We start from the raw sequence: 27,963 nt of genomic DNA on the forward strand, positions 1-27,963 counted from the left end.
GTGACATCAGGCTTGAAAAATGTGTGTCTGTGTGACCGAGAGCGTTATACTTTTTTGATTTTTAACATATTTATTTGTGTTTACATAAGCAATAAGCGTATGGTAAGACTCAATTTTAGCATGCCAATACAATTATTTATATCTTGAGAAAAAGAGACACATGCAGAGAGAGAAAGAGAGGGAGGGGGATTAAACTGAGGAAAAGGGCGTTTCCATTATCAAACCGGCGACAGTCAGTATCACGCACAGGCACGGCAGGTCGGAGGAGTGAACGGACGAGAAAAGTTTCCCGGATCAAATCACATCACATCCGTTAACCAACCCACCGAATGATTACACTTAATTACCGAACATACGTTAGCTTTGCAGATATTTGCTGATGTTTTGAAGCAGTGCTGAACTAAAGCTATTTGGGAGCCCAAAGCGCGAAGCGGATCTCATCACACCGGGAACATCATCCCTTATCATCATCATCAGTAAGTCACGCATCCAAACCGTTACATCTATCAACCGAACCAAAACTACCATGCTTTTAGGACATTTACTATGTCTTTCTAAATGTACTAATTTACACCTTTTTTACTCATTTACTCGCACTTCTGCTGTAATACAATATCATATTTTCCTATTATTGTCGTCGCTGGAATGAAGCGCTTGATCTGATGTCACGGGTGCGCACTCCTGTCATTCGGAACCAGGAATGGGCTTTTGCATTAAAAGAACGTCGTTAAATCTGCGACGAAAGTACATTTTAATTTTGGTCAAGGGTTTCACGTCATGGATAAGGTTCAGGTGATGGGTGTAGAATAATGATTTTTTTTTATTCCAGACATTTTTTTCAATTCGAGAGAAGCTTAATATTTTATTGATCCGATTTGTCCTGTTTTCTTCTTGCATATCTTATATGTAAACGTTTATAGTGCATTCTTCTACGTTTTCAGCACAATGCAGCCCGTTTATTTCAAAAAGTGCCAGGAATAATACATTGTTCTTATTGGGTATCCGAAATAGAGCAAAGAAAATCGGATGCCTGGACGAGCTAATAGTGCAAGAAGCTCGTGAGACAAAGCCTCTTCCTCTTTGACTGTCATGCTTCCCTTTTCCTTTCATTGCTTATTTTCTTCTCCTTGAAGGAAGTAAAAGCAGCCATATCTAGACTGTGTATGTGAAAAGAGCCGATGCATTTGCCAGTTACAGGTGTGTGTGTGTTTCCTACCCTATACTCTCCTATCTCATGCATTGATTTGTGTTTTGCCTCTTGGGAGAGCAGCTGGCAGCTCAGCAGAAACACACTCCTCGTACCCTTTCCTCTGTTTTTGTGTGTGTGTGTGTAAAGGACTGTGTCATGCTGCAGTTGTTTGCTGGCAGAGAACAAAGTCGGTGCTGGAAACCTTGTTTTACAGAAACTCAAGACAATAATGAGACAAACCCCATAACAGCCTGGCGGTCTTCAGCCACTTTGTCCCCCCAACAGACTCATCAAATGATTGAAATGTAAACCATTCCATTCATCAATTATGTATTAACCGGTTGTGGCAATACTTTGAACCTTTGTTACCCTCACTGCTGTCTCCGGATGACAGTTCTGGCTGAAGTTTTGATACCTGATATCTGACTGAAACGCCTCAGGTATTTCCTGTCGCCCATTTAAGTCGCAGGAAAAGTATGTCACCCTTTGTATTACTCCAATTTCTCAGTCACAGAAATATAGAGTCACAACAAAAACAGTTAAGCATTTGCTTAATTATGCCAAACAATGATAGGTGTTGATGTTTATTGAACACTTATAAATAAACTACTGCAGGATGACAACAGGCTGTATCTGCCCTGAGTCATCAAACAGCCCCAACCATAATGTCATAGACTCACTCAGTTTTTGTTCAATCATCATTGAGCATTCTGTGTCAGACGTGCAGTCAACCTTCCCAGCGAGAAGAGCGACAGAGAGGAACTTGCTCCATTTTTAGACAAACTGGGATGGTAACGACTGATGGCGTAACACTGTCTCACACGGAATAATAAACAAAAGCACTCGATCAGAAGTGCACTAGGGACATGAGAGTCTCTCTTGAGTGCTGTTACATAACCTCTATTTTGGGGTTGCCGTGTTTGTTCCTCTCAGGGTTCATGTCTTGAGTGACGGCGGGTCTACATCCAGTTTAGTGTCATTCACAAATCCGAGCTGAATCTCTTCTTTGCTGCCTACCCCTCGAGAAGAATATAAACATTCCATCAAGTGCTTCAGTTTGTTTGGCAGCACTGGTGTTAGTAAGTTCAGAGTTTATGGGAAAAGTGATATTCACAGCAAACATAAAATGCACAAGCATGTTTTAAAGAACAGTGCCCGGTTGCAGGAAACCCCTTAAGTTAAGAAAACCCTCAGTTACAGGGTTAATGGAACTGTAAATGAGATACAGGTTCCAAGAAAACACAGAAGGGTTCACTTAAGAAACCTTGGTTGTCAAAGGATTTAGCCTTAACTGCTAAAGTGTTCCCTTAAGTTCTGTTATGCGTTTCAACAAAGTCCTTAAGTTACTTTTTTACCTTAAAAAATAAAGGGAACTATATTGCTTCCTTAAATCTCAAACGAAATGAATGATATCATGTTCATTGAAGCAGAGAAAGTAATAACGCTTATTTTAAGAGATAAAATTTGAGTAATTATATTAAGAAATATCAGTTTGATGCCTCATATTTAATCATTGTTTTTTTCTTTTTGCGGATTTATCTTAAATTGTTGCTTTAGCGTCTTTGTGTCGTCTTTTTACCTGTACTGATAATACTGTCCGCAACTGAAATAGTTTAGTGACTGAAATGTTAAATTTGTTGTCTATTAAAGTCAATCTTATGTATGTTTTATAGCGTAACTATGGCAACTGCTATTCTCTGTTGCCTTGTTTTCGTGGAATAATAAGTATTGACACAGGGCATAGCCGCAGGAAGTGGGGGTTATGCAGCAGCTGCAGCACCCCCTGGTGTCAAGCGAAAGAAATCCACCACTATTTACAAGTATCAATTGCATTTAACTACTATTTCTAATTAATCTAAACAATGTTTTCAGTAAGAGTAAATAGCCTTGCTGCCGTGGACGGGCTATTTGTGTAAATAGTCACACTGTAAATAAAAAGGTTTTATCAAATATAAATATAATACATTTTATTAATAACGTTACTGTTACATTGACAAAACAAATGTCTCATGACTTCATGCCGTTAGGTCAAGTGTTACGAGCGGTCTTGTCAAAATGGTGCAAAAACGAATTTCAGACTTTTTTTACTGAACATTAATGTCCTCATGCAGGACTTCATCAGCATCGACCCAGAAAGAAAGGCCACTTTCGGAGTTTTGCATGCAGGCCAGCTGTAATGTAAGACAATTTTGTCTTGATTTGAGACACGCTAGGGTGTTAAAGTAACAGTGTTGAAGATAATGAGATAATGAAATGATTAATTAAGAGCTGATTGATCATTAATGATGAAAACCTACTATGAACAAACACAATTACTGGAGAAAAATGAACAAGAACAGTTGATTTTGAGGTCACCATTATGTTGAACAGTGTTTCCTTTAATTAAGGTCGTAGCCTTGGACTATTGATGTCAATTCTTTTTCAAAAGCTTTCAGTGTTGCTATCTTAATGACACTTTTATTTTGTTGTAAAACAAGCTTAGCAGCTGAAAATATGTATAGGTTATAGATTGTGGAACTTTTATTGTTTAGGTTTCAGTATCAATGCTGTAAATGTAAAATGAATTTTATTACATATAAATGATGCTGCTGTGGGTGAAAGATCACTTAAATCAGTCTGGAGAAACATTTACTTGCTCAAAGAATTAATACTGTCACTAAGATACATCTAGACATCAACAATCTTCATTCAAACCTAAATGATGGTGACAAGCAACAAAATAATATTATTGAATTGATCAACTGCAATGCATACTGGGAGTTTGGTAAGACATGTTTCCCATAGCTAGATAGAATGCATAGCTGCATAAAGTTTTTCTTGTTGATTGTCACCATTATTGAGATTCATTCACAGATTCTTGATGTCCGTGTACTTAGATGGTTGAGAACTTTTGTTCCCATCAACAATGCTATACTGCTGAATCAGGAGGTCAAAAGACAAACTCAAGATCATCAAACCTTTTCTTACTTTGCTTTCGCTGTAATAAATACACCCATAAAGCACAATATTACAACTGGAGAATCAAGAGCCCAACTAAAGGAAACACTAAATACTATCTGGGTGATTTCTTATTGTTGGTGTTTTCTTCAGTGATCGTGTTTGTTAACAGCAGGTTTTCATCATTAATTATCAATCATCACCTAATTAATCACTTCATTATCTCATTATCTTCAACACTGCTTCAGTGTTACTTTAACACCCTATAGCGTGGACACATACAGACACCCAGCAGTGTTCACTTAACATTGGCCAATTTGCTGTGTGGCTAGGTGTACAGGGCAGAATGTTTAATGTAACGGGTTGATTTCTGTGCTGTTGGTTTGCAGAACACAGTTGTGTTTAATCACGTGACTGCTTTGCCCATAGTTTTTGTTTTGGGTGGATAAGCTGCCGCCATGCAGCTAGTTTTCGTACAACAGATTGTGGGTTGGCTATAGGCATACATATATGATGCGTATATGTGTTTGTTTTTATGCTGTATCCTATGATCACACTGGGATCTTCTTTATTCTAGCCTCCATTATTTATTAACATACAACTTAAGCGGCTCCCCCATGGCACAGTCATAACTTTTGCCCTGGCGAAAAAAATCACAGCACCCCCTACTTAAAATATGTCCCCGCGGCTATGCTTAAGGGTGATGGTTAAGACCTTAGTTGCAACGCTCTTAAAGAAATCCCTTACCTTAGGGATACTTTAAGGCTTTCATGCAACCGGTCACTGATTCTGATTTATGCAACCGGGCAAAGAAGAAAGAAGACTACTTGTTGTGCAATACTTAGTATTTAATGCTAAACTTGCATCACATGACAGCAGTTTGAAGTTATAGCTGCACTGAAGTTATAACATTGTCTGATATTGGTCACAAAATTATTCAAAGTTAGACCTAAATAGTAGGCCTGGGCGATATATATTGCGATTCATGCTAATTATACATGTCTAAATCGATTCTGAAATCGATTCTGTGTTTTATGCACATCTCTTCCGTGAACTACGGCTCTTTGATCAGTAGGTTCTTCTTGATCTAAAATCACTACGAGAGTCTTATATAACATGCATTTGAAAAAGCAACACTCGTCAAACATCATCACAATAAATGTAATTTATTATCATTATAATATCTGAAAAGATTCCAAGAACAGCAATAGGATATGACCATTGGCATTTCCTGGAACTTATCCTTCTTCTTCTGTTTCCCATATTTGGAGTTTCGGATGTAGCAGGATTTAACCGTAATTCATTGAGAAACTGAGAGCATAAGAATCGCACAATATATCGCCCGGCCCTAGTCGCACTGCCATCTTCTTGTGATCGTCAACTTCTCTATTTATTCATATTCTTGCTTGCTATAAAACCTATTTTAGTAAGATACCAGAATAGCTATTTTCTACCTTGAACACTTCTGGCACATTCTAGTATGTCCTTAAGTTCTTGTCCCACTAAATTTACTTTTACGAGCTGCTGCTTCCTCAGACAACTTTATTTAACTGCTACCAGAAACAAAGCATACCTGCATGACCACCATTTCACATAATTCCATACTACCACTAGACTATGTCAGCTTTCGAGTGAAATCATGTGATTTGCAATTTCTCAGGTACGATAATCATAATATTATCTTGTAGTGTGTGATGAGCAAGGAGATTTGAATCTTTTAGTATAAACATGATTATGATTTGAAGTGAGAGAATCTGTCAAGATTCTCCTTATTTGTGTTCTGCAACCGTATTTTATAATCGGTCAGGATTTTAAACTCCTGTAGTCTAAGGCAGGCTTAAGCTTTGCTTAGTGTTCAGTGCCTACATGTAAAGTAACTTGCGGGCTGGTGACGAAGTAAATTTAAAAAGCGAATAAGAGAAATCTCCAGAAGGACCTCTCAGCATCACTCCCAGTGATTTCAGTCAGTGTTTGCAAATGCATCCAAGGATTATAAAAAGAAAATGTGTGGAACAGCTTTTGAGTGACAAGCAATTTGCCCTGTGCGATCCAACATAAACACACTGATAAACACACACTCAAACAATCACAAGCACAAACAACACCTCTCATAACTTACTCACTTTTCAGCCAAATGAAATGTCTCACTGGGAGTAATTGGATTTAATAAGACCTGATTCAGTTTAGACCTCTGCACTCAAACTGTGCTGCTACTGAGAGCATCAGCCAGGGAGCGAGGAGAAGATTGTGCCTGTGTGTTGTTGTAGTGTTGGTGTTGGTGTGGGAGTATGAAGGAACGAAAGCATGATACACCGCCTGCTGTTTGGATTAAAATAAATAGATAGATTAATGTCAAGGTATCAGAGCTCTGTTTGTCAGTTTACATAAGACTGAACTATTCTTTGTAAGTTTACAGAATATTAAAGCAATCTTTCTGTTTGTTAATTTACTGACTATTAAAGCGATCCTTTTGTTTGTTAGTTTACAGAATTTTAAACTGTTTGTAAGTTTGCATACCCTTATGAAACAATGAATATGAAATATATTGGAATATATAATGCAACATATTCAATATTACATTTATTGTAACCAAGTGCTTATATTTTTCAATGGCATCTATCTATAATAATCAATAAACTGTAATACTGTATATTAACAATGTAAATTGTGTTTAAGGGTAATACTGAACCATTTTTGTTTGTAAATATACAGAATACTTACAATAACGGATCTTTATGTTTGTTTCTGGAGTTTATGAAATTCTAAACTAAGCCTTATGATTCTTGTTAACAGATCTTTAGTTCAGTGATTTTTAGTTCAAGTTTGTATATTTTTTCATATATACCAAGTTGGTTAGTGTATGGGGGTATTTCTGTTTGTCGATTCTTACTCACACTTTTTGATGAGAGTTGTCCTAACATCAGAAATCGTGTGGTAGTCAGAAAAGCTATGAATTTGACTTTCGTACAGCAAGTTGCAAACAAGGAACACAATATCGGGTCTATGTATTTATGAAAGTGCAAGCCTTATTAAAGTCATCTTAAAGGGATAGCTCACCTAAAATGAAAATTCTGTCATGAATTACTCACTCTTCAGTTGTTCCAACCTGTACAAATGTCTTTGATTGGTTGAACACAGAGAAAGATATTTGGACAAATCCTTTTAACCAAACAGTTGTAGGACCCCATTGAAAACCATAGAAAAAAACAACACAATGGAAGTCAAAAGTGCTCCAGAAATGTTTGCTGTACATTCTTCTAAATAACTTATGTAGTATATACACACAAGTTACTTGTAACCGAGAGGACTGCATAATTTGTAAACCAACTTTGTATTGTGTTTTTTGAGCATCTTTAATAGTTGATGTGTATTATTACCTCAAAGTATCCCTATGACTGTTTTTTTTGTGGTAAATCTGGACGTGATTACCAAATTATCCTTGTGCACATATATTTCTAAAAGATCTTCTAGAATAATCTAGTATGATTCTGGCACGTTCGACTGGAGCGGATGGTGGTTGCTATGACGACGACTTTTCTACAATCTCGATGATGTCATGTTTTCATGATGTGTGTATGGATTAATATTAACTCTAAGGTACAGTAGCTTGCTTATTGTAGATTTCTTTATTTCTTGCTGTGGATTCTCTTCTTTCTTACCTTCATGTGACATTTTAAGTCTAATCGGCTGCAAGTTCTGTTAAGAATGGATACAAAGATATTGAGATATTTAATTATTTGTTGTTAGAAGGCTAAAAAAGTCATTGCTGATAGTCAATTCATTCGTTTGTAAGATTTATCCTAGGCTTCGGCTACAATTTGCAGGATAAAGTAAAAATGCCCTGAAGATGGCAAGTACAGATTCCTAATAAAGAGACGTTATTTGTACAGCACAGCTCCTTGATGTATGTTGAGAATAAATTGTTATTGAATATATTTAATTTGAAAAGATATATTAAAGGAGACAAAAGGTTTTATTTTATTTGTTAATTATTCATCCACTCATGTATATGTGGTAGTAAATTAACCTTGGTGGGAATTGTTTGAAAACTACCATCAATACCATCAATTAAAAACTAAAGATGTAACATGGAACAGAAAGGCATGTTGTGAATGTTATTGTGAGGTTTCTAACGTGGTCTAGGTTGTGTTTATTATTGTTTCAGATGTATCTCCTACAAATTCTTATTCTTAGACACAAATGAGCCAACTCTTGATACTCAGTAAGAATACATGGTGGCGTTAATGTAAACAGTCGGACTTATTTTTACATTTGTTGTTTATTTAATTACATATTTAAAGGTATAGTTCACCCAAAAATGAAATTTCTGTCATAATTTACACACCCTCAGGTTGTTCCAAAACTTTTTAATTGTATATGTTCTGCTAAACACAAAGGGAGATATTTGTAAGAATTTTAGTGACAAAACAGATCTCACCCCCATTTACTGCCATGGTAGGGAAATAAATACTATGCCTTTAACATCTCAATATTGATATTTCTGTTTCTTTTATATGAGTGTGACTACCAGCATGTTTGTTCGAACTGTAAGTAGATGTAATTTAGTGAAGATATGAAATGCATCAATCAGAGGTACAGACCAAAAAATCAATCAGAGATACAGATCTCAGTATGTGTGTGGGTGCGAATGGGAGTGTGTGTGTAAGAATACAGAAAAATGTAACGGGCTGAAAAATATATGCTGCCATTGTGAACGAGGGACTTCTTTACAAAAAAGAAAGAGATAAAGATAGAGAGAAGGAAAGGTAACCATAAAAAGACCACAGTAAAATCAATCACCCACCTCCACTCCCGTAAAAACACATGCAAAATAGATGAAAACAAAAGAGTAAAGATAAATATCAAGGCGTTACCAAATATTTGTAATCTTGCTGGAACCTAAAAACCACAACAAAAAACAAAACAGGGATCTTGTAAACAAAAGGTTAGAATTTGAGACATCAGAGACAGTGACAATGTAAAGTGATGATAGTAAGTTATGTATGTACTGCTAAGATGACATAATAACATAATTGATCACAAAGACAGATTTTCCTGCAAGTGTAAATGTTCATGTGTCTCACTTGAGCACTTGAAACACATCTTATTACCAGGTGGAAATTTGCCATATTTAGGAAAGAAGTAGACATGGTGCTGTGAAAAAAAAACAAGACGCACAGAAAAAAGGGAAGAAGTGAAGAGCTGAGAGAGCATCACTCTCACCTGACGAGTTTCATTGCTGTATGCATACATTTTCTTTGTCTTTAGATTTTTCTCTCTCACACTAACACACTGAGCGAGCAAGCAAGCAAGTGCCGGCCTCATTCTCCCTGAGGCATGTGGTATTTTCAGCTAAGGAAATAAAAGCTTCATCTTAAATACAGTGTATCTCAGTGTCACATGAATGGTAGTGACTCACAAAGTCTCAGTTTTATCCTTCAAAACATTAGTTATTCATTAAACAATTTCATATGGGAGTTATATTCTACAGCCATTACATTTGGTTTTGTAAACGCTGCTGTCACAGCTTCATAAAAAAATGTGGAAATCCGAGTTGATGTCCGTTCAGTGGCTTAAAATGAACAATACATGTGTGTATCTGCAGAAAATGGAAACACACTGTGGTGTTTTGATAGTGATGCCTGTGGAAAAGTTTGGCAACGGTCACAATGCCACACCCACATCAGAGAGAAATCTGTAATGCATGACCTCATAGATGTAATTTTAGATGTAATTACACCAAAATCAAACTAGTTAAAGCATAATAGCAATAAATATGACTATAAAAAGGAGGTTTTACATTTTTAATAGATAAAAAAAATCACAAGTCAAAACCACTGACTAAAACTTCAGAGGAACGATATCTTTAGGTTCCATTTATTCTTCCTGATCAACGCTAAGACATTAACGGCCCAAATCCATTTAAATTTTAAGGGCTGTTAATTTAGCATATCGGTGTCATCTGTTGGCGTGGACATCAACATTGTCAATTTTATTGTTATCGAGTGAAGACTGTTACTTAATCTCTCCCTTGAGGACTGAGTTTTTTTTTTCACGGCTGTAAACCAAGTTTGTTCAACTGAACACCACGTTGAGATGCCTTGAACAAACATTATCTGTGTAGGCCTACTTGTGCAGATTATTTGTCTGGCATTATAAAATGTAGTTGTTTGTTTGCTTTCTGTCTCTCTCGCTCTCACACAAATATAAGCTCTTTGACCATCTTCTTAGGAGAGACTGTCACGGCCATCCCTCCCTCTATCACACAAACACACAAGCTTGCTTTTGTGTGTCATCTTTTCTTGTGTGTTTTAGACAGAGGCTATCTATACGGAGATTCCATGTGAGTCTAGGCAGTTTCTCCACATATTTTTGCGTCTGCATGTGTGTGTGTGATGGGGTGTTTTGTGCTTGTCTGCCCGTGACTAAACTCTTAATACCCCTCCCCATCTGCTACAGCTCAGGGCCAACGATACACACACATTTATCAAGCTAAATTACTTTTATATAATGTCTTTATATAACTCTAATTATAATGTCCTTGAGCTAAACGCCGTCTTCTTTATAAAAAATAATAAAAAGTAAACCTTGTGAACCATAAAAAGTTTACTGCACACTGTTAAGTGTTTAAAATGTTTTTCCAACATCTCTGAAACAATGAATGTTTGTGTTTGTAGCCTTCTTCCATTAGGCATTTCTTTAGCTCGGACTGTATGGCAAAGTCATGGTTTGATTTCCAGGGAGTACATGCATTGTAAAAATGTATAGCTTGAATTGAAGTCACTTTAAATAAAAGCTTTAAATGTCTTAATGTAAATGTAACAAATGGCAAACTATGACAAACCCCAAAATGTGGCAAAGTACATACGCACCACACACACACACACACACACACACACACATACAAACACACACACACACACACACACACAAACACTCACACAAATGTTGCACATTTCTTGTTAAATTAAAATATATTTTATGTCAAATAACCAAACTAAGCTGCAATTTTCAAACAAATTCCAAATCAAATGAAAAATAAAAAATACAAAAGTCTTTTTACTGTAAAATAAACAAATTAAGACTTGTAAGATTTGTTTACATTTAAGAAATATCAGCATATCCACGTTTTCCAAGTTTGCAGTAAACACAGCGGGCCCTGCTGTTCAAAACATGTATTGCGATTCAATTAACATGTCAATCAACTTTAATCGATTTTCGACCAGCTTGCCTTGAATCATTACATATATGTTGAAAACAATTGTTCATTTTACATTACATTTTTTATTTGGGATACTATACATTATATCTTATATATGCCAATTTCTATAATATTGTTCATGATATTTGTATTATTTTAATATTTACTATTTTTTGTAAATGCATTAACGAACATAAACTAACAAAGAGAAATGTAGCTTTTCAGGATGTATGAATCCTTGTTAATATCAGTTAAAGAGATACGTCATTTAAAAATACAAATTCTGTGATCATTAACTCTATTTGTTCCAAACCTGTATAAATGTATTTGTTCTGCTAAACATAAAGTAAGATATTTAGAAGAATGTCGTTAACCAAACATGTCTCATAAATACTGTAGGAGTCAATGTGTTTCGCAGAACAAAGAAATTTGCAATCTGAGGGCGAGTAAATGATGACACAATTTTCATTACTGGATGATCTAGTCAACGGTACATTAACTAATGTTAACAGATTTGATTTATTAGTAATGCTGAAATGAACATGACCAGATGCTCTAGAAGTATTGTTCTTTGTTATTTCATGTAAGCTAATGCTTTAACACATTGTCTTATTGTAAAGTGTTAGCAGCTTTTCTTTCTTAAAAAACAAGATTGACACTTTGATGGCCCTATGTGTCCTCACAGAGCACATGTGAACACACACACACACACACACTCTCATTCATCTCACACATTCCCACAGTCCCCACCCCCCTCATTTTTGTCTCCTTCACTTTGTTTGCGACTAGCTGTTCCTGTCACGCATCGTCATGGCGACTGCACTATCAGCCCGTGATGACGCGTTCACACAAGAATATCAAGGACAGAGGGTCTGTGTGTCTGTGAGTGTTTGTGTGTGTTCATTGCCTTCCAAACTTCACTTACCCTTCACATTGGTGGTGTTGCCATAACAACCAGTCCAACTTGCCTTTCAGCCTGGTGACTGTAACCTAGCAACTGTGTTACCCCCATCATCACCCCTGCCCCCTGCCCCCTTACACCCTGTACCCCCCACATCCCCCTTTGGGAACACACAGTCACGCTGGAAATCAATGCGAATGGATGCTGAGAAAAGCTTCAGAGACACAGATTTGAAAGACACTGTCTCACACAATTTTTTCTCAGTCACTTGAGTGCCTCACAAGTCATCTCTTAGACTGTTCTAAACATTTCCAATAAAAAGTCTTACATTTCAATTTGAACCCAGGAATTACTCATCAATTCTTCCACATCAAGTTTGGAAAAAGTTGATATTTAACATGAACATAAAACATGGACTGGAGCTGTATTAGGATATGATGGTCCATGTAAATTTTCTACAGAACTGACCGTATATTTATTTAAACCATTTTTCCAGACTTCTTTTTTTAACAACATTTTACTTTAATTTACTTTTGACCCACTTCAGGTTTAAGGCCCCCAACCCCTGTTCTGTCCTAAAGATACTGAAGTCTGTATCTCTTATAATGACAATATGTTACATTTCTGAGAGCTGCTGATTTCACAAGGCTTTTAAGACAAATGAAACTGGTTTGAACCAAAATTGAGAGGGTGACCATAGCAACCCAGTGACCATGGTAACCTAGTGTCTGATCAAAATTTCTGCAATCTGTGATGTTGCGCACACAGTTCACAACTGGACGTAGTGTTATATTCTACAGAAAATATTCCTAGAGCCCACTTTTTTCTGTATTTACATTCTGGGAGGTCAAAGGGCCACTTCCTGTCAGCATCGAGCTAAACGCTCCATTAGCCGATGACAACCAAAATATGTTCTCAAAAACCGAAACCCTGCTGGACTGGTCCAGAGCAGTGTGCTTTAAACACACACACACACATAGCAGAGCTCTTAAGTATGTATTTGTTGGTGTGTTATATTCTGCAGGCAAAAGAGAGAACTACAAAAAGGTCCATATGGAGAGGTAAATGACATGAGTTAACAGACAAACATGTTATTGTCACTTTTTTACGAATAGTCCTGATGCATACCCTGTCTCTTTTGTTCTCTCTCTCGCTCTATTCTGTGTGTTTCTTCCGTAATGCATCTCACATCTGGCATCTATTGCATTCCAGCATGCTGCATAAGCACAAGGCCAGGAAAACGTGTTTGTGTACATGGCTGGGCAAAGACAAACAGCAGAACATAACAGGATAAATGCACTCTGTGCTATAGAAACACAAACTGAGAAATGCATTACATGTGAAGGTCAAAGGTCAAATGTAGCACGCAAGTGTTTTTTAACAAATCACATATTTGATGTGTATTACAGAAAGCATTCCACACTTTGGTTCTGTCATCTGTGGTCTGTGTTTAAGAAATTAAAGTGGTTGTCATGGAAAGCCAGCTGTTAGCGATCGGCCAGCCTTACTTCCTTCCGTTTCTGTGGTTTCACTTCCTAGCTGGACTCAAAGTGCGACAGAAGCTGCATGAGCAGTAATAAAACATAAATTCCCGCTGTCCTCTCTGCTCTAATGGCCTCTTCTCTACCGTTTGATTACAGGGAAAATGATTTACTTAAAAAAAAATATTACATTTAAAAAGGTTATTGATATCAATTTGAGTTCATAAGTTTGCATACCAATGGTATGAGAGGAACAGCTAACACTCTCAACCAAACAAACATTACCAGCCAATCAGAATTAAAACGGGGCGGGTGTTGGTTGCCGAAGTGGAGAGTAGCAAGCAAACAGTCGGCAGGATAGAGAGTTATATAAAGTCTGAACCTTTTAAGTCCATAACAAGTAAAACATACACAAATTTTTCAAAAACACTTTTTCACAGCTTATAGCATCTATCTCACAGAGTTATGTCATAAACGTGGTCATACCGCTTATTACACGCTAATTGCAACATGAGCAGAATACTGGACATAAAATGTGAATTTGAATTATATTATTAGCTCATTTTTACCGAATGCAGACCTTCCGTGAGGAAAAGCCGTTTCAACATTCAAACATCACAAACACCCAAATTGGTTTAATCATTTGTTAATATAATGTCATGTTATTAAAAGACATATTCATAATGAATATTTTCCTCGTTCATTCTCTTGTGTGTTTACATTCCACCGCAAGCGCATGTGAGACTGGCGTTACAACAGGTCGCCGATCACATCACAAACACTGAGCAAAAACATCCAGACTCTGTTATTATTTTTCTTGGCGAATTTAATCATGCAAAACTTACACTTTAGCTGCCAGAATACAGACAACACATCACATGCCTTACCAGAGACAAAAATATTTTGGGCCATTGCAACACCACAATAACAATGTCTGATCACTGCCTGGTTCACGTTATCCCAGCCTACAGGCAGAAACGTCTCGGTTACATCTGTAACCTCAGTTCCCTGATAGAGGGAACGAGACGTTGTGTCGAGTCGACAGATAGGGTTCGCCCTTGAGAACCTATCAACTCTGACTACTACAGAAGAGGCCAATGAAATTTGGCTAATGAAATTTGCATGCCCGTCTCCGCCCCCGGATATCCGGTATCAAATGAAGACGGCGTGCAGCATTCATTTACCTTTTTCTTCTGAAGAGCCTGAGAGCCTCTTACGACTACAGCAGAGTACGAAACGTGTTGGGGCATAAGGGACACAACGTCTCATTCCCTCCATAAGGGAACTGAGGTTACAGACGTAACAAGACATTCCCTTTCTGTCGGTCTCTAGACGTTGTGTCGAGCCGACAGATGGGGTTCCTATGGAAAACACAACAACGTTGTATCGTGTCACAATCTTAAGAGAAGCGACGGTAGCAGGCCTGGGCGTGTCCGCACGAGGCTTTCGCGAAACTGTAACCTTCCAGTGGGATGGTCGGGGATCCCAGTGCTTTCTTGGAGAAAGATGGGTACACCCTGACCCGTGACCTTTCACGGACGGAGGCCTTAGCTCTCTATGGGCAAGAGGCCAACTGGATCGGGTTTACACCGGGTGAGCGCGACTTCCTTAATTAGGGATGCGCTGCAGAGGCAACTTCCTATCCGGGGGGAGGAATACAGTGGATATAGATATGGTCTCGCTCGGGAGATTGCATGGAACATGCGGACTGAGTAGTTTACCGCGAGGTGGAGGTCCACCTGGGGGAGGTCATGGGTTATCAGGAGTGGGAACCATCTCATGAGGATACATCAGACGGAACAGCCCACGGAGGGGGTGTTACAAACGTCCGGTAGCGCTTGGTCCGGTTAGAGCTATCTTTGATAGTTCATATCTTCTCCCGGCCTAAGGGGGAAGGCTGCTCTGCCCAGCCGACCCCCAGGGGGTGCTTGCTTGGTGATGGATGGAATGCCTGTTTTTAACCATGTGGTTGGGAAAGAAGGGAGGTGGATGGGATGCCTGTTCTTAACCATGTGGTTGGGTAAGAAGGGTGGTGGATGGGATGCCTGTTCTTAACCATGTGGTTGGGTAAGAAGGGAGGTAGATAGCACACTGACCCAACCTGCTGGAGGGTGGGGAGATGCTTTCACAGGCATACGCCCCGCCGGATGCAAGTTCTAAATGTCGCCACGCAGGACGTGGGCTGACACCGGGTTTATGCGAAGGTCGTAAAACCTTGCGAAGGTGTTGGGCGTAGCCCAACCCGCAGCTATACAATGTCAGCCAGAGAGGTGCCTCTTGTGATCGGTATGCTGCCATGACTGCATAATGTGAGAGTTGCCAGGGCCGAATTCAAGGCAATCCGTGGACACGGAGAATGCTTGAAGGTCCCCTATCCTCTTGAAGGTCCCCTATCCTCTTGAAGGAAGCGAGCGCCATCAGGAGGGCCGTCTTCCTTGAAAGGTGAGGAAGATCAGAACCTTCGAGGGGCTCGAAGGGGGACCCAGAGAGGCCCGCAAGGATCACATCAAGGTCCCAAGAGGGTATGGAGCGGAGACAAGGCGGATTCCGCCTTCTCACCCCCCTTAGGAACATGGTGACCAGGTCGTGCTGCCCTAGAGACTTGTGGTGATAGCGACTACATACACCTTCAGTGTGGAAGGGGAGATGTTAGTCTCCAGTCTCTCTTGCAAGAAAGACAACATGATCCCGATCGAGCACCTCCTTGTGTCTTCTCGTTGAGAGAGACACCAGGGCGAGAAGAGGCCCCATTTATAGGCGTATAACCGCCTAGTAGATGGGGCCCTAGCCTGGGTGATGGTGTCCACCACAGACGGGGAAGCCTACTCAGGTTGTCCTCGTCCCATCTAGAGACCAGACATGGAGGTTCCAGAGGTCTGGTCCAGGATGCCAAAACGTGCCCTTCCCCTGAGAAAGCAGGTCCTCCATCAGGGAAATGGACCAGGGGGGAGTCGTTGTCAAGAGCATCCGCTCGGAGAACCAAGTGCGGTTGGGCTAATGGATCACCTGTTCACTCCACAAATGGACCAATGAAATGGAGTGGGCCTTACAAACCTGTTTCGAGTGCACCGATTGGAGTCTTTTTGAAGCTGCTACCATCGATCACAGAGACTTTAACATCATACATCTGTTTCAGTGAGGATTTCTGCATTCCTACTAGGACTTCCTTAAAATACATCAATGATAAACTATGGTTCTAAGCAAAACTCAGACTGATTCGCCAAGTCAAAGGAGGATGCCAATGGAGATTAGAGTCGCTAAGAGAAACTACTCTAAAAAGTTGAAAAAACGCTTTTCATCCAACAACCCTGCGTCTGTGTGGAAAGGCCTTAAAAACATCACCAAATACAAGCCACCATCCCCCAATTTAGCAGGCAATCAACACCTGGTCAATGATCTGGAATGACTTTTACTGTAGATTTGAGAATGTTAACTCTACACCTCACACCAACTCACCAGCCCCACCTCCTGCACTTCAGAACAAGAAAAGCACCAGGCCCAGATGGTATCTCCCCAGCCAGTCTTAAAATCTGTGCTATTCAACTGGCCTTCATCTTCTCACAGATCTTCAATAGATCACTGGAGCTGTGCACAGTTCCTTCCTGTTTGAAGTGCTCCACCATAATCCCCATCCAAAAAAAAAGTGTCCAGTGTCACCTTGACGGCCATCAGCCACTTGTGGCAGGCATCCCGGAGCTGCTAAGCCATCGCAGAGGGTTGGCCACACTCCCCAAGCTCCAATGAGCGGAACTGCTGTCGCTGTTGTTCGGGCCTCAGGGCCACCCGCTAGAGGATGTCCTTCTTGAGGTCCGCGTAGAAAAGGAGATGCATGACTGGCAACTGCTGGGCTGCCAGCGGGGCCTCCTCTATTAACAGGGGGATAAGCCTTGCCGACCAAACGTCGAGTGCCCATCCCTAAATCTCTGTGGACCTCTCGAACAGCTCGAGGAAAGCCTCCGGGTCGTCCTGAGCACCCATCTTGTGTAGCGGAATGTAAGCAGCTAAGGTTGTAGTCGATGACTCCCTTGTGGCTCCCTCCTGACTCTGCCAGCTCTGGAATGACTCACATCGTCAGCCAAAATTTTAGAAACTGTCTATTTGTTTTTTATGTCAACTTCTGACAAGTTAAACATCTTATTTGTAATACATTTTAAAACTGCAACATGCCGAAATAATGTTCTTGAATGACTTGCAAGGCTCGATGTGAGAAAATGCCGAATTCAATTATGCATTATATACATTTTATTTCCCAAATTTAGTGTTCTTCAGTTCTTTTTTTTCATTCAGTGTGAAAAATCCAGTCTCTGTTGAGTTTATCAAGCCCATTAAAGTCAGGTTGAATGTCTGAGGTGGAGATGCGAAGCACAGCTGACAGATGTTCATCAGTGAGAGAGGATCTGTACCTGGATTTGGTAAACTTCATGACTGAGAATGTCTGTTCACATTTGTAGGTGGATCTAAAGAGACCAACATCTTCTGAGCATGTCTCCTCATTTTTGGAAAGTTCTCCTCCTCGAGAGCAGAGCAGAACTCTAGCAGTGATGCTGACTTAAAGTTTCTTTCAGTAGTGAATCAAACTGCAGGTCAATGAGTTCAAGCTGAACATCAGTGGGTGCACTATCAACACTGCAGGTAGAGGGGGAGGAAACCAGCTGCATTTCATCCTCAACCTTTTTGAAAACTTGAAAACGCCTTTCAAATTCATAATGCAGTGCTCCTAGCATGGATGAGTACCTGTGCCGGTGATCAGCTGATGGTTTGACTTCTTTCAGGGTTTTCATGTGTTTGAGATTGTTGCTGCCTAGTTGCCTTGAAATTAATTGCAACTTTGTCATGAAGGCTTTCACATGGCTATGCATTTCATGAGCAAAAAGGCCCTTGCCCTGCAGTTCTGTGTTCAGTTCATTCATCATTGCAGTCACATCAACAGCAAATGTTAAATCTGCCATCAAGTCCTTATCAGACAGCTCTGGGATGGTTTTGCCTTTCATCTCACAAACTCTTTTATCTCCGATTTCAGAACCCAAAACCTTTTTAGCACTTTGCCCAGGCTGAGCCATCTGACAGCTGTGTGGTACCTGACATCACCATGTTCGCTCTCTTGCTCCTCCAATAGTGAAACAAACTGCCGGTGATTTAATGCTCGCGCTCTGATGAAATTAACTGTTGTAGTAACAACATCAACCACATGGCTAAGTTTTAGCACTGACTTGCACAACACTTGCTTATGAATAATACAATGTATAAACACCAATTTCTGCTCTGCGTTGAGTTCACTCACTTTATCTTGTATTCTTTTCAAAAGCCCAACATTTTTCCCTGTCAAATTCGGACATCCATCCGTAGTGACCCCTGCCAGTCTGTCCCATTCGAGTCCCAGTTTGTCCATGCATGCGTTTACCTTGGTGAACAGATCATGCCCCGTTGTGGTTCCTTTCATTGGCCGCATTGCTGCCAGCTCCTCCATAAGCTTGAAGTCGCGCGTTATCCCCCGGAGAAATATGAGCAGCTGGGCTGTGTCACGGACGTCACAGCTCTCATCCAAAGCCAAAGAAAAAAAGTTGAAGCTTCCCACTTCACTTTGCAGCTGAAACTCCAGATTCTCTGCGATCTCCTCCACCCTTCTCGTCACGGTGCGACGGGACAGCGGGATGTTTTCAAACTCTTCTTTTTTCTCTGGGCATAGCAGTGCTGCAGACTCGACTATGCACTCTTTAACAAACTCCCCCTCTGAGAATGGCTTACAGTTCTGGGCGATTTTGTGGGCTATCACAAAGCTGGTTCTGGTCGCTGCATCTCTGGCTGCATTCAGCTTTGTAAAACAGCCTTGTTGTTTTTCTAGATTTGCTACTAAATCCGTTGATTTCCACGCTCGTTAGGCATCAGTCAAGTTTTTGTATTTCTCGGCATGTTTCATCTCGTAATGCCGTTTCAAATTGTACTCTTTAAACACGGCGACATGCTCCCCACAAACCAAACACACAGGTTTACCCTTGACTTCTGTAAAGAAAAAAATATGAGTCCATATTTGTTTGAAAGTTCTGCTTTCGGCATCCACTTTCCTCTTTTTGGCATGAGCCGAATTTAGCATTTTTCAGGGGTGACAAGGAAAGAAGACAGGTTGTCAATCACACGCATTTTACGTCCACAGTTGATGTGCACAATTGCGTGTGTAACGGAGGCAAGCTAGTGAAGTGCTGTGCTGCAAGTAAACCTCACCCCGGCCTCAAGGACTCTCTAGCGACAGACGCCAGAGACTGTGGTCTTTAGCCTCCTCGCTAGAGTGCCCGACTCCCATGCCGTTTCGACCCGGTTCGAGGCCCGCTTAGAGCGGTGCGGAGCGTTCTGGTTACATTGGGGCCGTGACCCGCATTGGGAGTGAGGTTTAGGGGGTTGAATGTAACGGAGGCAAGCTAGTGAAGTGCTGTGCAGTAAGTAAATCTCACTCCTGGCCTCAAGGATCTCTAGCGACAGACGCTAGAGACTGCGGTCTTTAGCCTCCTCGCTAGAGCGCCTGACTCCATGCCAGACTGACCCGGTTCGAGGCCGGCTTAGAGCGATGCGGAGCGTTCTGGTTACACGTGCACTGTGAGAATAAATCGGCTTCAAAATAAAATCAAAGCGGTTTTAGTCCACCCATAAGATAATTTGAAAATATGTTTTATTTTCTAATTATCACAGAATCTTTCGCGGGCCAGTCAGAATCGGCCGTACAATGCCCAGGACTGCTATAACACGAAACTCAAAAGAGGTGAAATGTAAACAGGGATTTTTACCTTAATGACTTTATAAAGTGTTGTATTGATAAAGAAAATATGAAAACATTTAATTGTTTGGGATTTAAACAAGAGGTCATTACAGAATTTTAATATGTTACATGTAATATTAAAATAATTGAATATGGGATGTAAAGTAGCAGCATTACGATTATAAAAAGCATATTTTTGCAAAGATGTTTCGTTTATGTTTGGAGTTAAGTTTCTTATTAGTGTTAGGGCGTCTTAAATGTATTTGTCACCCTGCAGGTGAGACATTAATTTCTTTACTCTGCTATTTAAAAAATTAAGTCATTCACACCTCTCCCAGTCCCCATCCCCCGTCAACTGAGAAGTGGAATCTGTTTATAAAAAGCAGAAACCAACTGACATGGAGAGAATTAAAACATTTCAATGCATGTCATTTAAACGCAGGTCAGTACATTATTTCGTCAAACTTTTATTTAATAATGATGAAACAGTCTATAAACTGGATATTTTGGCAAATATTATGTTGCCTCGTTCACGTCTTCACACAGCCTCTGTTCTAGCTCATTAATAATAATTTATGTTACATTTTCGCCTTGTGCAGTTTACTTTCGCCGGTCCGCGTTCATTTATAATTATAAAATTAGTAACATTGTGTAACATTCGCTCTCACGCCTTCTTGTCGCTTTGCATCATTTATTTGTTATTTTACTACTTGTCACACTTCCGCCCGCTCCGAGCAAGCCTCAGACCGCCAATCGGTCCACACCGGCATAGAAGAGTGACACGCTAATGATGAGGCTATGTTCTGTTATAGTCTTCATTGGCATGTTGAGGTAGTTGGTGCAAACTACCCACTCCTGCATGATCAATGTGATGGCTTTCACTGACGCACATTTTTGTTTAAAATAATCGCTCATGGTAATCTTTGTAAATGAGCTTAAAAAAATTGTACACTTTGAAAACAAAGATTACATTAATGGTTCTGCCCTGCCCTGCCGCTCTGCTGTTGTGCATTCAAAATGTTTACTTTTTTGTTTCACTTGGTGATATGTTAAATGAAGACTGAAGATTTGCGCTGTTGTGGAAATTAGATTATCCTTAAATAAAGATACATTTATTATAAAAGCTTACCCACAATTAGGGACTTATTTAACTGTGTTTATTCAACTTTTTAAAGACAATCAAATGGTTCAACAGTTTGGTCGTATAGGGACCGAAAAGACATTTTATTATAATAAAGAGTGTTCTTATAACTATCAGGCATATGCAGTTGCTTTAGACTGTCAGAAAAAAAGATCCTTTCATGAATCTCTGTCATCATAACACTTTTGGTTAAACTCTGCATTTTTTTTATATTATGAACGAGAATAACTCTTGTTTTAATCTTTTATGTGTTGCCTCCTTTCATGTAAAAATGAATTTATCACATTGAATTTCACTGTTTTAAAGTACATGTGGTTAAGTACTGAATTTCCTGGCAGAAATTTCGCGAACTAGTTTCACATCTACATATTTTTTAAACTGCCCCCCTTCCCCAACGGCGGCAATCAATGCGGCGGTAGAGAGAATTCTGGTTGACTACCTACTGTATCTGAAGGACATCACAGAACCCTTACTGGACCCCTGCAGTTTGTCAACAGAGCAAAGGGGTCTGTTGAGGATTCAGTTAACATGGGGCTGCATATTATCCTGAAACATCTGGATAGACCAAGGACCTATGTGAGGAACCTGTTTGTGGACTTCAGCTCCGCTTTCAACACCATCATCCCATCACTGCTCCAGACAAAGTTAGCCCAGCTATCTGTTCCTGGCTCTATCTGTAGGTGGATCACCAGCTTTCCGACAGACAGGCAACAGTTAGTGAGAATGGAGAAATTCACATCTAGCACCCGCACAATCAGCACTGGTGCCCCCCTGGGGTGCGTTCTCTCCCCACTGCTCTTCTCCCTGTACACAAATGACTGCACTGCTCAGGATCCTTCTGTCAGAATTCTGAAGTTCGCAGACGATACCACACTCATTGGCCTCATCCAGGATGGTGATGAGTCTGCGTACAGACAGGAGGTTGAGCAGCTGGCTGTCTGGTGCAGTCATAACAACTTGGAGCTGAACACGCCTAAAACAGTGGAGAAGATTGTGGACTTCACGAGAAAATTAAATACAATTTAAATAAAATGTATACCCTGTATTCTATCGTACTGTATTCTTTCGTGTTATGGTCTATGTGTACTGTGTACTGTTACTGTTTCTGTGTACTGGATGCTCCTGTCACCAAAACAAATTCCTTGTATGTTCAAACATACTTTGCAATAAAGCTCTTTCTGATTCTGAATGTTTGTGTAATATTAAACTGCCCCTCTCAAAATGATTTGCAGAATCTGGGTTACAGGGTGTTATTAGTTTTAAGCGGTTGTTATTTGAAAATAACAACCCTTGGAATGTGGTCAATTCCTGGTCAATCAGAATCAAGCATTCAAATGAGCCGTGTATAAGCTATGTTTTTAAATACCATAATTGCATAAAACTGTTTTTGTGGGTTATATTTATGCCCCCCATCTTTCGAGTCTTTCTGTGATCCATACATACATGGCATAGCATGAAAGTTTAAGAAACGTTTGTCTGATAAGCCCCAAAAATGCATGTTAATAGTTAGTTTCAAGGGAAATAGTGTATGTTCCAATATTTTTCTTTTGGGTTTCACAAATGACCCTGAGGATGTGTCTACTCTCACAACCCCACACATTTTTTTTATTGTTTTGTGTTAACTGAAGCAGGAACTCCATCTCATCTTGTCCGTCCATTTAAACACCTCTGTTCCTTTCCTATACATTAATTTCAAAGAGCCACAACGAATATAAATGCCTGACAGAAATGACACGTTGGATCTTCCTACGGTTTTACAATCCGCAGTACATTGACATTCAAATGTTTTAGATTGTATGAACAGCTTGTGAAAAATGCTTGAAAATGCCCGGTGTACAAAAATAACAGTTTTACATAAAACTCTGTTATAAAACTCATAACATTTGTTCACTTTTTATTTAAACTGTAAATTCAGTTACAACATGGCTGACTAATAGTCCTCGACACATGAAATATGTTCTACTCCAGTAAAGATTTAGTTTTAAATTCTCACAGATAGCTCCGGGAAAAGCGATAAATAGCTGTTAAGCACTGAAGGTAATAGTTTCATCAAGGATTCATCAGGAGAACACTCATGTTTATCTGTTCACTTCTATACTGATGACACATCTTTGAAGCGAGTGATTCACTCACAAACATAAAAGTCCAAATAGCATCTGCCTGTATCATTCTTATGTTTAACTGGTACCGTTGAGCAATGTTTTACAAAAAAAGTATTCTAAAAAGACTTGAAAGACAACATATGAGTGTGAAAATTTTCCCTGTGGACAAACCTTTTACAACTTGGGATTGTATCACATAAGATACAAATTTAAAAGATGAAAGATATATATGTTGTCAGAGTATTTTGTATGAACTGTAGTTTGGAACACAGATAGCTAGTGTATTTGTGTGAGAGAAAAGAATAGATTTAAAATAATGTTAATTTTGGAGAGAGGGAAAGAGACTAACTCTCAGATGGGCTTTTTGTGCTTAATTTTCACAAAAGTAAAAAATGTTAATCGTTTTCTCTCAACAATGTATTGTTTTGATACAGAACACATATATAGTATTAACCCCATTTGAAATGATTTGGATTACTTTAATGATGGATGGACGAATGTGTTCTTTTGAGCTTCACTATTTAGGGGCACATAGAGAAGATAAAATGACAGCATTTTAAAATACAAAATACTCTTCTATTAATTTAAAGAAAGTAGTCATATACTTCTGGGATGGCTTGAGTAAATCATGATATGAGTATATTTTGGGGTTAGAATAGATGAGAGAAAAGAGACTGATGTAGCTATTAATGTTTCCTGGGAGCTCGCATCTATTAACGCCGCTGTGTTACGATGCATTTGAAAGCAATAACTCGATACCAGCTCAGAGTAATGTAGTGTTTTAACTGCATTAGTATCCACTATCATTAAGTATTAGCCTGCAAACCTTTTCACCGTACAGCCGAACTGCTGCGCTGCTTATGTCAATGGAAGAGCAAAATAACAGCATGGGTTTTCAAGCTAATTTGAAAAGGCATAGCCAGCAAATAATTATGTGGGAATGCAAACGTCAAAGTGGATTAAAGTTATAAAACGTAATAGTTCTAAAATACTTTTAAATTATCCTATTTATAAATCCTAATGTATAGATAGTCTGGTTATTCATTAATGAATGCAAAAATGTATGACTGGGCTTGAGATAGGAGATATTTACTTTCAGATCATACAGTGTTATAAGACTTAGGTATTCATTTATTTCTTATGAAAATTGTAAATTTATATTTTTTTAATATTGAAACAAATCTGATGAATCATTTAAATGGCAACTATACAACAAAAGGATTTATTTCATCCACACCAATAACAGTTCAACATGCCCAGATAATGCCAAGAAATTGAGAATTAGAACATAAATAACAATACAAAAGATTTTTGTAAAGTACACTGTCACACATTTGTCTGGTCCTATCGATGCTCTTTTACTATAATAGTAAAATATATTAAATGTATGCATATAATATATTAAAGGCTCACAACGATAACAATGATCCAGTCTTCAGTTGTCTTAAAATTAGCCCTGCAGCATAATTCAACAATATCAAAGACAATGAACTCTTACATGCCACAAGATCCGAAAATAAGATTGTTTTATGTAATGACGTTTTTCAGAACTGATTGTAAAGTTGCAGGTTTGTATTTTAAGAAGTGTAAGACTCAATTGTCATGGTTCATTACCCCATTATGCTGCCCTTTCTGGCCTTATCAAGTTTTTATTTCCCCTGCTGGTGGGTCGGTGTAACAGCAGTGACAGTATTTAGGTCAAAAGCAGATCAGCGCAGTTTCCAGATGCTACGAGTCACAGACAGCTGCAAATAAACAGCACTGCGTCGACAGTCTTTGTGCGGATGTGAAATTTGTGAGTGTGTGTGCCTCCTACACCTTCCACACACTGTATTGTTGTTAGTGGCATTGAGGGCGAAGATACAGTAGACACATTCTAATATAATCTGCCACTGTATGACTGTAGAATGTTTGCACTGTTAAACCAGCTGCCACGCTGCACAAATAATACATTGAAAAATAACAGAGGCGTCCATCTTGGCATAAGAAATGACACAGTTTCCTCAGACCTCTGTCCTTACGTGGGTTGGAAACTGCAAAAGCGTTCAGATTGATTTGTTTGCCATCACTGTCAATGCAGTAAGGACATGTGGTGGTGCTAGCAGTATATCATACAACATCTTTGTAATCATCTGTACCATCATGTTGTCAAAATACAAGGCCATTTATGAGAGAAATTTTGAGATTTCTATTGGTTAAGAGCTCCACTAGAGGGCAGTGTACAATTCTATCAGGGCATCCGGTGAATATAATGAAAATGTTATAAAAAGAAACGTTCATATCATATTTTATCCCACAACCAATAGAAACATCAATCAAATTTAGATGGAAAATGAAAGTAGCTTGGTATAAAGAAAGAATTTTCCAATAAATAAAAGAATTCTCTCATTATTCCTCTCTGGTTATAGTACTGGTATATTGTTTCATATGTTTCGTTAGAAGTAAGGTTTAGAAAGACTACTTGTAATTCCTCACACAATCACAAGGTGATACCTGCTGAATACATTTGTTGTTCTGGTCTTTTGCAGAGCATGTCGGAATACAGTTCGCTGTTGAGTGACCTGTCTGACAACATCACTAATGAAGACCTGGAACAACTGAAATCAGCTTGTAAGGAGGACATCCCAGAAGAGCAGAGCAACTCCATGTCCTCCTCCAGAGACTGGTTCAGCTACCTGGAGAAGAATGACAAACTGGCACAAGGTGAGAGAAACATTTCAGGCATAAACTGAACGAGGCTATCTTACACTGTGTCCTAACCAAAAGTGAGACGAAAAGGTGACAAAAGACCCTTTTCACATGACATCAGGCATCTTCTGTTCAGCTGCGAAGCATTGTATCGTTATTTCCGCTAGTACCTCAGAATGGAGTTTACAAAGTCTCTTGCACAGCTGCCACAAATACGACTAGATGATGTACAAAATCTTGCAGATACGTTTTTGCTTATAACAAGATCAAAGCTAGTTAATGGATACAAATACTTCGTTAAACAGTACCTGTTTGATTATGAATGTTTGTTTTCCTTTTTGTGATAGAGAAGGTGCTAGGATAAGGACTTGAATATGGGTTCTGTCACTTTTGTTAACTGTTGTTAAATTCCAGCGCGACGGCAAAACAGTTTATTGCAAGACGGATGTCATGATAAACTGCTGAAGGTGAAAGTTAGGTGACGTCATTGTGAAAACGGCCCATTAGTTACTACAAAGTTTCATGTTACTTCCAGTAGTTTTTGTCCTAACCAGCTGTGATCTCCGTAGCTCTGCCCACCAAATACTTGATGCAACATTTTCCGGTTTGTTTTTATTAGGACTAAGTTTGGCAAGAAACAATAAAGGCTTTTCTCAGCAAATGTTGATTCTATTTATTGTATCAGAATACAATTACCACAATAATAAAAAAATTAATGAAAAAATTTAAATAAAAAGTCAAAACAATAAAGGCTTTACTCAGCAAAATGTCGCTCTGAAATCATAAGGTTGTATCATACATTTTTGTGAAAAAGCATTATATTTGAAATTGATAAAATAAACAGACGCATTATTATTCCTATTATTATATTTTTGTATTATTAACTACATTATTAGTTCATGGATGTTAATTCCATGTACAAAATGTAGTGGAATTATTTAGAAGATGAGCTATGAGAGGCAAACCTTTGGTGGAAATGGTGTTTTTAAAATTTGCCGTTTTCAGTATCGTTGCAAGTACCTGCATGTACAGCTTGACACTATTTACTCTTTTGTTTCTTGGTGTTCTCTGTGATCGTGTGTAATGCACAGATAACTTATCCTACATCGAGCACATCTTCGAGATCTCACGGCGGCCGGACCTCTTGACCCGGGTCATTGAGTACCGCACGACTGTGCTGAAGATCTCTGAAGATGATGAGATTGAAACCAAACTCACACGCATCCCCTCTGCGAAGAAATACAAGGGTACAAATCCCATTCATAAAAAAAACTCAATATTTGGATGTTTTTTTTTTTTTATATATATATGTGATAAATATAATATATATTTGTAACACTTTTCTCCTCTGTGATTTAGATATCATTCGCCAGCCATCAGAAGATGAGATTATTAAACTGGCCCCTCCGCCCAAAAAAGCATGAGGTCAAAGTTAAGCTCCTCTTCTCCACATTCCCTGGCACTTCATCATGCCCATCATCATCACTAAACCACACCCGCCCCCGCCCACCTACCCCCCAACTTACCCCCCACAGAAGCCAAGCAGCAAATCAGATCGCCAAGATGCTCTACAGC

General features: G+C 39.1%; 1 protein-coding gene across 1 annotated transcript; it reads left to right on the forward strand.

Moving 5' to 3' along the window:
* Nucleotides 1–221: 221 nt before the first annotated feature.
* LOC130410089 (astrocytic phosphoprotein PEA-15) lies at nt 222–27,901 on the forward strand. The gene is made up of 4 exons (XM_056734539.1): nt 222–476; nt 26,229–26,403; nt 27,480–27,635; nt 27,748–27,901. The coding sequence occupies exons 2-4, from the start codon at nt 26,232–26,234 to the stop codon at nt 27,810–27,812; spliced, it is 393 nt and encodes a 130-aa protein (XP_056590517.1). The 5' UTR covers nt 222–476; nt 26,229–26,231; the 3' UTR covers nt 27,813–27,901.
* Nucleotides 27,902–27,963: the final 62 nt, after the last annotated feature.

Source organism: Triplophysa dalaica, chromosome 1, assembly GCF_015846415.1.
Source record: "Triplophysa dalaica isolate WHDGS20190420 chromosome 1, ASM1584641v1, whole genome shotgun sequence".
Lineage (NCBI taxonomy): Eukaryota > Metazoa > Chordata > Actinopteri > Cypriniformes > Nemacheilidae > Triplophysa > Triplophysa dalaica.

Excerpts from the sequence above, each read along its gene's own strand:
- LOC130410089 (XM_056734539.1), top strand. The coding sequence starts at position 26,232 with ATGTCGGAATACAGTTCGCTGTTGAGTGACCTGTCTGACAACATCACT. Across the intron at positions 26,404-27,479 it reads GAATGACAAACTGGCACAAG|ATAACTTATCCTACATCGAG; the intron begins GTGAGAGAAACA and ends TGTAATGCACAG. Across the intron at positions 27,636-27,747 it reads CTCTGCGAAGAAATACAAGG|ATATCATTCGCCAGCCATCA; the intron begins GTACAAATCCCA and ends TCTGTGATTTAG.